A 14183-nucleotide genomic window follows, 5' to 3' on the forward strand; every position below is an offset into this window, starting at 1 on the left:
ACATGGCAGGGTATGTTGCTTGAAAGTTTCTGAAGTGTTATGACTGCATGTCTAGCAAGGCCTTTCTTTTGGAAACCCCCAATACGGAAAGCAGAAACTCTGAGTTCGCTGTGACATGCGACAAGGGAGGGTTGTTATATCCTTCGCTGGAGCTTTTCAGGGCAGTGAAGAAGTTGGAGGACATCTTAACTGTGTTTTTCAGCCGAGAGAAACTCTGCAGTGACAGCATAGTGGATGTAATGTTGCTAGTGAAGGAGAACTTCGGCTATGCCTTAGGCTGCAGCAAGCACAAAGATGTGCTCACAACAGAGTTGACAAAGTTCTATGTGCTGACCAGGCTGCACTTCTATGTAAAAGGGATCAACCAATCGCGACAGGAACGGCGTAAAAAGAAATTGCACGCGAAGATAAGCCGTTCCTCATAGTGCGTCTCTCGTAGCAGCCATGCACTTTGAGAAAGGAGTAGCTGCCCATCTTTTGTACCAATAAAGAGTTGTTTGTGGCCACCACGAGTTTTCTTTATTTTGCTGTGTTACGGAATTTCGCTATCCCTGGTAACCACTACGACGGCGTAATAGTGGCATCACCATAGGATTAACTAACTCCCTAGCTTTCAGTGGATATATGCTTTCGTAAACAAAATCGCAGTTAAAGGAATAAAAGCTCATCATGTCTGGCCTCTGTTCCGAATGTGTTAGTACACGCGCCGCAATTGTTTGGCTCACTTGAACTTGTGAATGCGATTGGGTCCTGACCTGTATAAATATTGTTAATCACAAATGAATTAAGCAATTTACCCATTCACATATTTACCTCTTCTACGGTGTACGCGAGCTTTTAGTTTAGAAATCAGTCGCATCGTTGTGCGGCCGTTAGTCTGCACTCGTTGGGTCGGCTTTATTTTCACGCAAGCTTGAAGAACGTCCGTCTTTCCACCTTTCTCTGCGCCTTGTCTTAATTTCAGAGGAATTTTTCAGAAAACATGCTACGGAGCTGCGCGCTTTCTTTTCTCGGCGTGACACCAAGCGCACACGGCTTTCTCTACGTTGAAAATGCTCAGTTTCGCGTGCCGTACAGCCCATGCTCTAGTGGCACCATCTGGCGGCGTCGATATGAGATGCCACACCCGCAGGCTCTCCCTGACCCCACTACCCCCTTCTAGTTCACTATACCCATAGCACGGTCAGAGTGGAACCTTTGAGCGCGAGAGTGGACTCAAGCACTCTCGTTCTCAAAGCAAACGCTGCGCCTGCGCAATACACTTGCATGTAGCTGACGTCTGCTACGTAGAGTAGATGCCGCGGCCGCCGCGGGGTGTCGCGACGAGTCCACTGACAAGCCGCACTACGGCTCGCTGAAGACATCCGTGTTTGGCTAAAGCCCGCAATAATTTACGCATGGCGCGTCCTAGGCGCTACGATCGAACATCTACGCGAACATCCAAAATCAAACTTGAACTGCCATCCACGGTGACGTTATGTAGGCAGAGCGTTGTGGGCAAATACGGCTCCGCCATAGCCTTCGCTGTGCAAGGTACTGAAGAAGGAGGGGGAACACCGCGAAGGGGATCATAGGCGAACTTTGACTGCCAATGACTCCGCTTCTGCTGAACGCATTGAAGTACTTTTTGTGGCAAAGTATTTCTGAAATTGTCTATATTCAAATGCATTTCTAGAATTTCATACTAAGTGGATCTGGGCCATTTCAAGTGTAATACTTACCCTATTTCTTTTCATTTATCAGAGGAAACACATCCGATTCAAGAATCAGATTTAAAATCTGACAAGCACAGGAGCTACAAACTGAAGAACCTGTTTGACTAACTTGATATGCACATTGTTGTTGTCCAAAGCTTGTTTTTAGCGCTCTAAGATATTATTAATTCTAAAGCTTCGCTGAATCTTAAAAGCATGGATATTCTGACTTAGTTTAGAAAGTCCCAACACCGCTTGAGGCAAACAAATAAACCTTAGGCAACTGAATGCACTAAGCACCGTTCTCGTGATGGCAGATGGAACCGCCATGCTTTAGATTTCCGTAGACACTAGTGTCACAGTTCCCTCTGGTGATTAATGGGGGAAACTTTATGCCCTAAAATTTACTAAGCTACTCTGTCAAGGAAACTGTTTAGCGAAAGTTTAATACTTGAGAGACGATTATTGACGACTAAAGTACAATAATAGTTCAGTGCACTGTATACTATGTAGGGAAGAAACTTTGGGTACGAAATGCACCAAATGATTCAGCACGTTAAATTTGAAATTGTAGGAGTAGGGTTGAATATTAATATGTAGAAGAGATTAGTATTCCTCAATGGCATGGCAAGGGTACAATAATTCGGGATCGCCAGCCAGCATCTAGAGTCTGTGCAGGGGTGCGTTTATCTAAGTTCTTTTCTCATGGTATTTTCAAGTAATCCTTTTATAGTTGTGCACTTCCTTTTCTAAATTGCAGTGTTGTACTTTCCAATGCAAGTGTTTTCTCGTATACTTGTAGTTTCTGTAAATCAGGAACCGTACTTGCACTTTCCTATGCAAGTGTTTCTCTATGATGTTTTCTAGGAACACTGCACAGCATCTTTAGCACCACTGAAATATTTGTTGCGCGCATGAAATTTTCGGCATTCGTTGTAGTGCAGTGTATCCCCACAATCCCATCGCCCCATATAATGGCCGATGGGCTTTAAGGGTAAACAAAACAAAATAAAATAAAATAAACACCTCGATAAAGGGGCAGCAAAAGCGATAGTATCAACCTGTGAACTGTACCTCATAACATTTCGAAAGCGGACAGCCCTGAAGTATATGACTAATTTGTGAGGAAGACTTTTACAAAATCCTTCTTAACATTGTAACAAGCTTTCTCCGCTGGGGATGACATATGAAATTCACAAACTTCGATATTTATTTTATGTTCAGTGTTACAGGGGATTTGTAAACTTCGTGCTTCTATTTCGTTTTGACGCACTAGCTCTCCCCCCCAAAAAATTTTTTTGTAAGAACTTCGATGTCTTAAGAGAAAGCTGTACTTTCTATAAATAATAGAGCTTATATTTCTCCCCCGCAACTGCCGTTGACGTCATTGAAATCGGTCCTGCACCTGTCTCACAGAAAAGGATCCCTGCGTTACACACGTAGTTTAATAGAGGAACCAGAGTTCGTTCCGAGCTAAAGGTTCCTCATTGTGCAATTTTTCGTTGTCGTTTTCTTTTCTGGCATACAAAGCTCCTCGTTACAGTAAGAACAACTCATTTTTTTTTGTTACATTGGTATTGCGGAAGCATAACCTTCAAATACAGCCCAACCTATTGCGACGCCCGAAACTGGGTTCCCACCTGCACACGTGGCATTCGTATTTCGAGTCGCCCTTCGTGCCCACGTCGTTCATGTTGAACACGAACTTCAGGCCGCAGTCGAAGTACTTCTCGAGGTACGCGTCTTCATCGCAACGGCTGCCCGTCGCAGTTGTCGGGCGTGTCGGGCCCTTGGGGCCTTTCGGGCCTGTCGGGCCCTCCGGGCCTTTCGTATAGCTTGGCGGCTGCGGGCACAGGAGCGGATTTCCGATTACGACAACGATTACGAGACAGTACAAAGATAACCCTAAAGCACAAACCCCGCCAGAGCCATCTTGTGCACTATGGCGACGAGCGACGGCCTTGAGCGACGAAACGGGCCGTCTCGCGAACAGATCGCGCGTTCTCGTCTCGCTCGGTTCTGGAAATGTAGAATTCGTCGCCCGGAATTGCTTCGAGCGACTAGCCAATAGCGCGAAGGCGGAACTGGATGTACATTAGTGAAGTACTACCGATCGTCGCACGGAACGAGCAAACGATTGCATTTTTATACGAGCAACGATAAGAACCTATACTGCAAGACTTCAAAGAAATATCTTACGCTGCTCCTTACAGCAAAACACAACTTAATAAAGCACGCGTCACGCGCTAGTTTTGGCGCGTATTTGCTGCCCTCGTATGTACCGGCAACACCAGGGAGACGTCGCTCAGAGTCGTCGCTCGCATGGGTTTTATACTTTTATACTGAATGTTTGGATAGAATACTGACACATCGTTTGTTAGAAGAAGCTGTTAGATGCTGTTAATGAGCACGCACACGCACACACGCACACACACGCACACACACACACACACACACACACACACACGCACACACACACACACACACACAGAGAGAGAATTCCGCGCTCTGACACTGTGAGAGGCACATACTGCGGAATGCATTCGTATTGATCGAACTGCTTTCTGACGCGACGATGGTCTATCAAGGACTGGTAGAAGTGCGATTTCTCAAGCAGCGTACTACAACAACACATGGTCGAGCACACAATTCCGCTTAACGAGCTTTGCCATACCTTCTTAATACTCAATAATACTAGATGTACCCTCGGATAAAGCGGCTTTTTGATTATAACTTTTTCCTTGGGTATCCGGCTCTAGAAGAACTCCTAACTTAATTAAATTGTGGGGTTTTATATGCCAGAACCGCGATCTGATTATGAGGCACGCCGTAGTGGAGGATTCCGGAAATTTTGACCACTGGGAGTTCTTTAACGTGCCGCTAAATCTAAGTACACGGGTGTTTCCGCATTTCGCCCCCATTTAAATGCGGCCGCCGTGGCTGGGATTCAATCCCGCGATCTCGTGCGTAGCTGCTTAACACCATAGCCACTAAGCAACCACGGCGGGTAGCAGGAAGACAGCACAAGAAGCGCGATTGTATAGAGATTGTATAGAGATCACGTAAACACTAACTGCTGCGCCCGTATTATCAAGAGCAAACGTAGCCGTTCCGTCAACCGGTACGAGTCTATAATGTTTTGCGGCGATAGCAGAGATATCGGACATTTCTTGCCTCTGGAATTCAGCAAGTTATTTGAGCAAGTCGAGGCGTAACTTTACAGAGCATCTCGTAGTCATTTTCGGCGTTGACAAGTTTCATATTTACGTCTGCAGCCGTCAGTTCTCAGTCATTACCAATCATCCCTCTCTTTGCTGCTTGACTTGCCTTGAAGACTCCTTTGGCATTTGCGAGAGGTTGACTTTGCGGCATGCTAGAAGAGCGGTAACGGCCACGCGGACGCCGACTGTCTGTCACACCTTCCTGTACCGATGACAGATGGGTGATTTTCGACGAGTATCTCGGTGCCATTTGACCTCCGTTTCCTGAATTCACCACTTTACGAACAGAATGACGATCACCGTTTGTATCCCCCCTATCTCTCTCCCACACACACACACGCACACACACACACACACACACACACACACACACACGCGCGCACACGCGCACACACACATGCGCATACACATGCACAAACACGTGCACACATGCGCACACGAACACACGCACACGCACGCACGCACATACACATGCACAAGCACGTGCACACATGCGCACACGAACACACGCACACGCACGCACACACGCACATGCACAAGTGTACTCCCACGCGCACGCGTACGCACGCACGCACAAAAAAAAAAGGCAAAGAAAGAAGACGCGGAAGAAGTGTTAACTTCTATAGCTTACATAGCTGCACAGGCGAGAGCCAGTCGCATCACCCGTCTCCGCACTCTGACATGTCAACAGCGTTCGAAAATTCCCTTGAACGTCTGCCATCACCGCGATTCTTAAGCTAAATAGGGATCTCGCGTGGCTCTAGACGCCCATTCGCAAGCGCGGCTTGTACCACCAGTTCGTGGCCCACTACTTCGGTTCCCTCGTCATTCTCGACTACTTCAGTGACGTAACGTATGTAACCTCTCGTCTCACAAATACTGGTCGCCACTCGAGCAAAACACATCTAATAACACCGACAACCTGCCTATAGTTGGTAACGATGCATTACGAAGACAGTGGCGCGACACGAGACGAGGACAAAAAAAGAACGGCCCCGTTCCGTTTCTTCCCCTCGCATTGTCCTGCTCTATTTTCCTCATAAGGACACTGCTGACTCACGTCGCGTGCATCAAGCCTCAGAACCGTCGTTTTTCTGACTCGCTCAGCCGGTGGACATCGGCCGCGAACGGGGAAGTGATACGCACTAGGACGCACAAGAAGAAGGACGAACGAGAAGGAGCAGAACGACGTTCGACTGGACTGCCGAGCGGTGACTGCGTAAATTACCTTCGTATAGACGACATCGGGCTCTTGTACGATAATCTCGTCCACGGTGCGTGGCACGAAGCCGTGGCAGTACGGCTCGTACGGCTGCAGCAGCACGTCTCGCACGTGCATCGAGTGCGTGTTGAAGTCGGACAGGGACTGGCACTGCACGCCCTTTGTGCACTTGTCGAACTGGTAGTAGCCCCTGGAACCGAAAGGAGGCGCCGTGTCCAGTGCCGTCGTTCAGGAAACGCACGTATTAAGTAGGTTGCTTTTGAACACAATGACTTCCTTGGCGGGTTACCCTCCACTTTCCCGTATGGCGTATACAAGGTGTCCCAACTACCATGCACCAAGACTTAAAAATATGCAAAATGCCACGTAGTTGGACAGAACCAAGACAATGTTCGCCGTCGCTTAGAGATACTCAGATTTTTTTTTTTGCATTCCGCATAATCCCATAATTAGTCCTAATTAATTAATCAACAGCCCAAAATATTATTATGAGGTGAAATATGTCAATGAGAAAATTTGGAGCAACATGAAAATCTGCCAGTACAGCTTTCTGTTGTTCAATGCCTGCTACATAGAAGTGTTTTTCCGAGCGTGAAATAAGCCCGCGAATACACGCAAGGTGCCTCGAGTGGCCAGTCGCGTGGCAACGATCTATGCTCACGCTGTGCCATAGATAAGTGACGCATGGATCAGCCAGTGCTGGCCAAGTGTAGCTTTCTGGCAATATGCTCTGAACAAACTTTGAACACGTCGAGTTTTTAGGCATCGGAGGTTTCCCATTTTCTGGCTTGTGCACAACACTGAAACCATTGCAGAAAATCAACAGTTTTAGCCAAGGTATAATCATCAGGCAATTGATGTGCCAGCTGCAACGGCTGAGAACATTTATTAGGGTGGACACAATATTAGACTGAACATCCTCGTCATCACAACAGTTAACTATTAGTGAAGAGTAATCTACAAATTGATGCATTTTAACGGTCAATGATTCCGAAAGCCTTCTTGACAGGACAATGTTACGATGAGCAGGACATTTCGCTAAGGAGGGGACCCATACAAGAACGACTACGTGCCATACTTTTCTGAACGCAATCATGGTCATTCTGATAAACAGAAAGTGGACTTCAGATATAACCAACATTTCCAAGATGTAGTGGTCACACAGAGCGAGGCTGTAACGACGATGAACTAAACATAAGGTGCCACTACATTTTTCGACGTACTGAAGCAGCTTGTTACGAGACAGCATGTCAGTTGACTCGGCCCAACTCATTCAGACGGAGGCCCATTCGGACTTATTTCAATTCATCTGAACTATTCTCACAGCCGCTCGGACACTCTCGGGCTCATCCAGACTAAGGTGGATACATACAGGACTGCGGAGTCGCTCGCAATTTCACATGCCGGGGTTATGTAGGCTGACTCATAGACAGTTGTCCATGCGCAGTGCAAGGAGCGAAAAAAACAAAGACACGAGAATACCCACATGCAGACCTTTTCCTTCGGCGGGTTGTAGCTCACGATTTCGTTGAACCGCAGACCGCAGGCAAAGAAGAGTGCCGTGTTGGCGTGTAAGTCGCATTCCTTGACCTCGGGTTCGGACGTGCTGCTATTCTCGAACCCGGACAGCGCGCGGAGGAGCTTCACTGCGAGGGTTGGCATCTTCGTTAAAAGACGCTTTCTCGAATCGCTTAAATCTTCAAACGCTTCGGAAAGATTGACTTGCAGTGTGCGACTCTGCCCTTTAATTTTCAACCTCCGTGATTGTCTATAGCCGAACTCTGCCCGTGGCGAAAGAAACAAAAACAAACGAGAGACAGATGACGCATACAACTGTAAAGCGCCTACCACGTGGTGCCCGTTCTTTCGTCGCATTAATGGGCGTGGTGTCATCGACGGAAGTCAAAGTGTACAGTTGGCGTTGCGCGATGGCCATACTCCCGTGGCTTAAATGCGATCGTATTTTCACTTCAGTAGCTAACTTACTTCCCGGTGTACTTTATGCATAAATTATCCGCACGCTAGTCGTTTCATTTCAAACAGGCGTGCGGACGCCGATGGGGAGCCACGCTTACAATTCGTCGAAGATGTGTTTAGTTTGCGGCTTAAAGTGGCGTTATGCGACATTAATTGAGCCATTTCTTTTTTCCCGCATAACGTTTCCTCCACAAGAAAATGTTCAGACAACAGTTTTCTCTCACTCCTCTACCCTGCTGAGAAGGCTTGGCAAGCGAGAAAGAAACGCAGTAAACTATGGACGGGTGGCGAGAGGGAGTCAAAGTTCCTGAAATCGCTTTGGAGCCATAGATCGTGTGTCTCTACTCGGGCTCACTTTCCGTTTGTTGGTGACTTCATGTTACTTACTCGGACAATTACTCATGTCAATTACACGGACATACAGGGTGCCTTTTTTTAAACAAATACAGATTCTTTAAATTTAAAAACAAACGATAAGCGCAGCGAAGGTGGCGTTTTTGCAGAGGAGTTCCTAGGCGAGGCAGACATACCTTGGCGCTAATAACGTGAGCTTCCGAAGAAAAATTAAAAAAAAATCACTGATTAACTTTTTTAGTAGTGCCTTGGGGGCAGTTGATCAAGTTGAAACGTATTTCGCCAGCATATATGTGAGGTTCCGGTTCAATCGCTTGGTCAGGTTGGTGGTTCGCGGATGGTAGGAGGTGGTAAACTGATGCTGGATAGTGCAGACTCGCATGATGCCATCAATGACCTTGGACAAGAATGCACGGCCTCGGTTTATGAGTACTTGACGGGGAGCTTCATGCACCAAGATGACGTCGTGTAGCAGTAAATCTGCCAGATCAGTTGTGCAGCTGGTTCGAAGAGTGCGCGTGATGGCGTATCTGGTCGCGTAGTCAACTGCGTCAGCAACCCACTTGTTCCCTGTCGCAGATAGCGGAAAATGGCCCAAGAGGTCGAAGCCAAGACGAGCGAATGGCTCTACCAGGATTTAAAGTGGCTGAATGTAACCAGCGGGAAGCAGGGATGACTTCTTGCAGCGTTGACGTGGCTCACAAACTGCAATGTAACGTCGCACAGAATTTGCAAAACCGGGGCAGAAGAAGCGGCGGCGTACTCTATCGTAGGTTGGAGAGACGCCGAGATGTCCAGCGGCGACCGCGTCGTAATGTTGCCCTAGAACGGTCAAACAGAGGTGTTTTGGAATTACAAGAAGGAGATCGGGGCCTTCGGGATGAATACTACGACAGTGCAAAGTACCATCCTGGAGAACTAAGAGGCGCAAGGAAGAGTCGTCGGGCGTGGATACAAAACGATCGATGAGCGCTGTGAGTGAGGCATCACGACGTTGCTCGTCGGCGATACGGAGGAGCTGCGACACGGAGAAAACACAAGAAGCATTCTCGGTGTCGGGGTCGCCAGATCTGTCGGCGGGGCAAAGCGACCACCTATACGCGTCTTTGTGCAGGCGTCCGAACTCGTGAATCACAGAGCCTGAAAACTCTCGGAGCCTCAAAGCCCAACGACAAAGCCGGTCCGTGGGATCCTTTAGGGAGGAAAGCCAGTGTAGAGAGCATGATTGTCAGTTACTACAAAAAGGGACGGCCGTAAAGGTAAGGATGGAACTTGGCAACCACCCATACCACAGTAAGGCATTCCCGTTCCGTAATAGAATAGTTGCGCTTTGGTGGTGGTGTGCTGGCGTAATCGACAACGCGATCGTGGCCACGCTGACGCTGGGCTAGTACAGCGCCTACACCACGACCACTGGCATCTGTATGCAATTCTGCTGGGACATAAGGGTCGAAGTGGGCGACAATCGGTGGTGAGATCAAATGCGTGTTGAGACGAGAGAAATCGGCAGATTACGGAGGTTCCCATGAGAAGTGTACGCCTTCCTTCAAAAGTTCAGTGAGAGGCCGAGAAATAGCGGCAAAATCTAGTACAAAGCGGCGGAAGTAAGAACACAGCACAGCAAAACTGTGAACATCTGTGGCTGACTTCGGAACTGGAAAGTCTCGGACGCCACGAATTTGGTCGGGGTCAGGTTGTACTCCAGAAGCATCGACCAGATGGCCCAAAACCGTAATTTGGCAGTGGCCGAAATGAAATTTCAATAAGTTGAGTTGTTGCCTGCTCTTACGAAAAACAACAAGTATGGGTGACAGGCGTTCAACGTTAGTATCAAATGTTGGTGAAAATACAATAACGTCTTCGAGGTAGCACAGGCATGTGGACCATTTGAAACCCTGAAGCAAGGAATCCATCATATGCTCAGAAATGGGCGTCGCTTTACGTAATACAAATGACATCCTTTGAACTGGAAAAGACAATCGTGTGTTATAAATGCGTACTTTTCTCTGTCCATATCGTCGACCGTGATCTGCCAGTATCCAGGTCGCAGGTCAATAGAGAAGCACTAGCTGGCACCGTAGAGACAGTCAAGGGCGTCGTCGATTCATGGCACCGGGTAGACGTCTTTCTTAGTGAACTTGTTCAGATGGAGGTAATCCACACGCAAGCGCCATGTCCCGTCCTCCTCCTTAAGCAACATTACCGTTGAATTGACCTGTTTTGCTTGTAACCACTCCCCTTTATAATGCCGTAATGGCCCTGAGGGAATGCTAAATTAATTAGTTAATTATTAATTAATTAATTAATTAATTGGTTAATTAATACCGGTGACGCCCACGGACTAGAAGAAGGTTCAGTGATGTTTTTATCGAACATCTGGTTAATCTGAGGATGAGTTATCTGACGTTCCGACAGAGATGCTTGATATGGTCTACGGTGAGACACAAACAAAAGAACTAATTACAATGTGTTTACAAGAGCAGCGTAGCCAGAGACCAAGATGGAAACCAGTTCGTGCCAAACCCATATGCCCATCTTCGTCTTCCTTTTCGCCATGTCTTCTAAGCGCCTGTTGTATCGTAAGAATATTGTACTGTCGCAATTTGTGCACACTCTGATTCTTTTTGCCTTATAAAGTCTCTTGGGACCCGTCAACCTACCTATGTTGATTTTAGCCCCAAATGCCCATTCATCATGTATACTAGAAAATAATTTGATTTGATTTGATTTGTGTCTCAGGAAACCCTGGGCGTCCGCCAACGGCATTTTAGGGTTCCACGAGTGGTCAAAACAAATCCGACCCCCTCCTCCCTGCGGTGGATTATTACCCTGTTTATATGATCTGACAATATGTGCACCTATTTTCTTCTCATTTCAATTAATTCATCGCAACCATAATCGCGGGGTCATGAATAAGCACATCAGTGAGAAAAAGAATTGGTGATGGATTTCCGCAGCACTCTGGGAAGGAAGGAGGGGAGGGGGGATGGTTCCCAATGCCAGAAAATTTGGGAACCTCTGCTATAGCAGACACCGTCATAATCCATGACGTCACTGCGAGAGGGAACTTCAAGGTAACGAAACGTCGCCACCCATCCTTGATGCGTGTTTGCCGGCTTACCAAGTGTCCTAGTTCTCATGGTAAGGCCCGACGTTTTGCAATTTCAGAGGCGTAATTTCACGATTACGCATTATTATGTGACAGCCTGGCCGTAATGCTTTTCAGTAATCCAAGGAAATGTTAGAAGTCCCTAGTTCTAGCCACTCGTGTCAAATATTGCTGCAACGTAGATATTAGGGAGGCGGAGTAGTTCGTGCAGCCGTTGTCAAAAGTCTGCGAGCTGCTGCTTGGATCACCAAAAATACTCACAAGAGATAAAGTCGACATCGAACTGGCTATACCACTGAACTAGAAAAGAAACCAATGCGAGTTTCTCAGTAGAAAAAAAAAACGCTTCGCAGTTTTAAAAAAATCGTGTTAGCTTAGGAGTTAAAAATGGGGCAGCGCCTTTCCGAAACAGTTGCTCTACCTACTAGGCTAAACAGCAGGCTAGCAGATCGCAGAGAGACGCCCAACTATTCGACTTTTGGAAGCGTAGGGATAGCGACTATGGCAGATCTCTTCTGCAGAAATCCACAAATTAGGACAACGTTTCGAAAACGGTAGAATTGTCAAGCCGCCCACTGTACAGCACGAAGGCTTTCATGAATCTTTCTCCACCATGCGTGCTTCCACGGAACTGATTTTCCAGATCGTCATAAAGTTTATAATTATCCTGTCCACGAGGCAGCTGTCAGACTTCTGCTGCTCCAAAGCTCTGGCAATGTTGGACGTTTAATTGCCAATAAGTTCCAATAAATTCTATTGGATGCTTCTAAATAATGATAATATGAAGCTGACGACTGTACGCACACCACTCCTCTGTCTTTCCACCCCTATAGTACCACTTCCAGTTCGCCCTTACAGTATGGTTCACGCATAATGTTGCTCAGGCTTTACCCGAAGGCCTGCTGACTCATTTTCGACCTGTAAAAGTACCCGCCGTGGTTGCTCAGTGGCTATGGTGTTGGGCTGCTGAGCACGACGTCGCGGGATCGAATGCCGGCCACGGCAGCCGTATTTCGATGGGGGTGAAATGCGAAAACCCCCGTGTACTTAGATTTAGGTGCACGTTAAAGAACCCCAGGTGGTCAAAATTTCCGGAGTCCTCCACTACGGCGTGCCTCATAATGAGAAAGTGGTTTTGGAACATAAAACCCCATAATTTAATTAATTAATCTGTAAAAGTCTATCGAATCCTCTAGGTCACTTTCTCAATAACGCTGCTCAATAATCGTTTAAGTCGCATTATCTCGGACACCCGGAATTCACTTTCAAAGTAGACTGTGCAGCGGGATGAACGAGGCTTACCCTGAGGACGCTTGGCAACTTTAGGCGTCGTGAGCTTGGTCCCGGCGTAGCATATCGCTCGGTACTTCCGCGTAAGTGCTCCGACAAAGTACTCCATGTGCGTCACGAGTTCCGAATCTTCCCGGGCACCGCGAAGCGCCGTGTCGACGCAGCCTTGGTAGCGGTCCAGGTACCTGTAGCCACAAGGGACGTCACGGTTACGTCATCCAGTCGTTGGTCGGGTTTCGCAAGCAGGGCGTTCGGGAGAACAAAGAGGCACTCGCCGCCCATTGCCAGAAGCCCTAATGCCCCAACCACTGGCACGCGCCGAAAGCTTCGGCGCGCGCTGGCAAGCGAATGCGTCGCTTCGCTTCGGCTGGAGGGAAACGGCGCGCAACCACTGGAGACAAGCTCCGACGCGCGCCGAAGCTCGCTCCTCGGCTGCGGCGCACTGTTGCTGGACTATTCCGTCTTCATCCGTCAAAGTCCGGCCTAAAACAGCCTGCTGTAAACTAAGCTTGAAACAATAAGTTAGTGATCTGTATGTGCTTTTAGATATAAAAAAACACGTTTGAATAATGAATATACACCTGCCGCAACAGTTTTTTATTTTTGAAGTAACAATAGTGTACAAAATATCGACATCAGCGCTCGCGCGTCGTCTGCCTGCAAGATCGCTTTGCAAACACCTGCACGACGATGCCATATATCAAAAACTGTTGCACCATTTCATTTTTTGGTAGCTTATTGCACAGCCAACTATGTAAGAATTAGGCGTGCAATGTATAACTGAAAAAAATCTGTGTTGGAAATATTGCCACGTAGTAGTGACGGTAAATAAATAGTGCCGGCTCAATCTCAACGACAGCGGCGAGCAATGTCGGCAATCGCCGAAAATCTCATCTGCGGGTCAAGCGCGTCGGTTTGCTTACGGCAGTCGTCGAAAATTACAGCCTATTCGCTGGTGCCCGCGCGCCTTCCAGAAACTATAACACAATTCGTGTCGCGTATGCAATCAGATTAGCAAGGTTCGTCGAAGACAGACAGAACCATCGATAACATTCGCGAAACTTCCGATACGTTCAGGCGCATCGTGCAGCGAGCGATAACGTTTAACATCTTTTAGCCGGTGAAATACGGTAACCGGACACAGATAAAGCATCCGTGTCAATATAATTATGCTTCTTGGTACATGAAAGAACCGCGAAAAAGTGGGTTCTGAGAAAATCAGCACAAACGAATTGAAACACCTGTAGCACTCACAGAAAAAAAAAACTAGAATAGCTAAAATGTATGTAATTCGTATCTTGTCTCCCCCCAATTCT

The 14183-nt window shown here is 47.4% G+C and overlaps 1 protein-coding gene across 1 annotated transcript in view; it reads right to left on the bottom strand.

Annotated features, from left to right (window-relative positions):
* Positions 1-14183, bottom strand: part of LOC129381610 (uncharacterized) — a 63464-nt gene that overhangs the window by 30479 nt on the left and 18802 nt on the right. The window contains exons 4-7 of the mRNA XM_055064619.1: positions 12880-13052; positions 7624-7783; positions 6144-6327; positions 3335-3537 (exon numbers count right to left, since the gene is read on the bottom strand). Of these exons, the coding sequence (XP_054920594.1) occupies positions 3335-3537; positions 6144-6327; positions 7624-7783; positions 12880-13052 (720 nt within the window). The remainder of the gene's footprint in view (positions 1-3334; positions 3538-6143; positions 6328-7623; positions 7784-12879; positions 13053-14183) is intronic.

Source organism: Dermacentor andersoni, chromosome 11 (genome assembly GCF_023375885.2).
Source record: "Dermacentor andersoni chromosome 11, qqDerAnde1_hic_scaffold, whole genome shotgun sequence".
Taxonomy (NCBI): Eukaryota; Metazoa; Arthropoda; class Arachnida; order Ixodida; family Ixodidae; genus Dermacentor; species Dermacentor andersoni.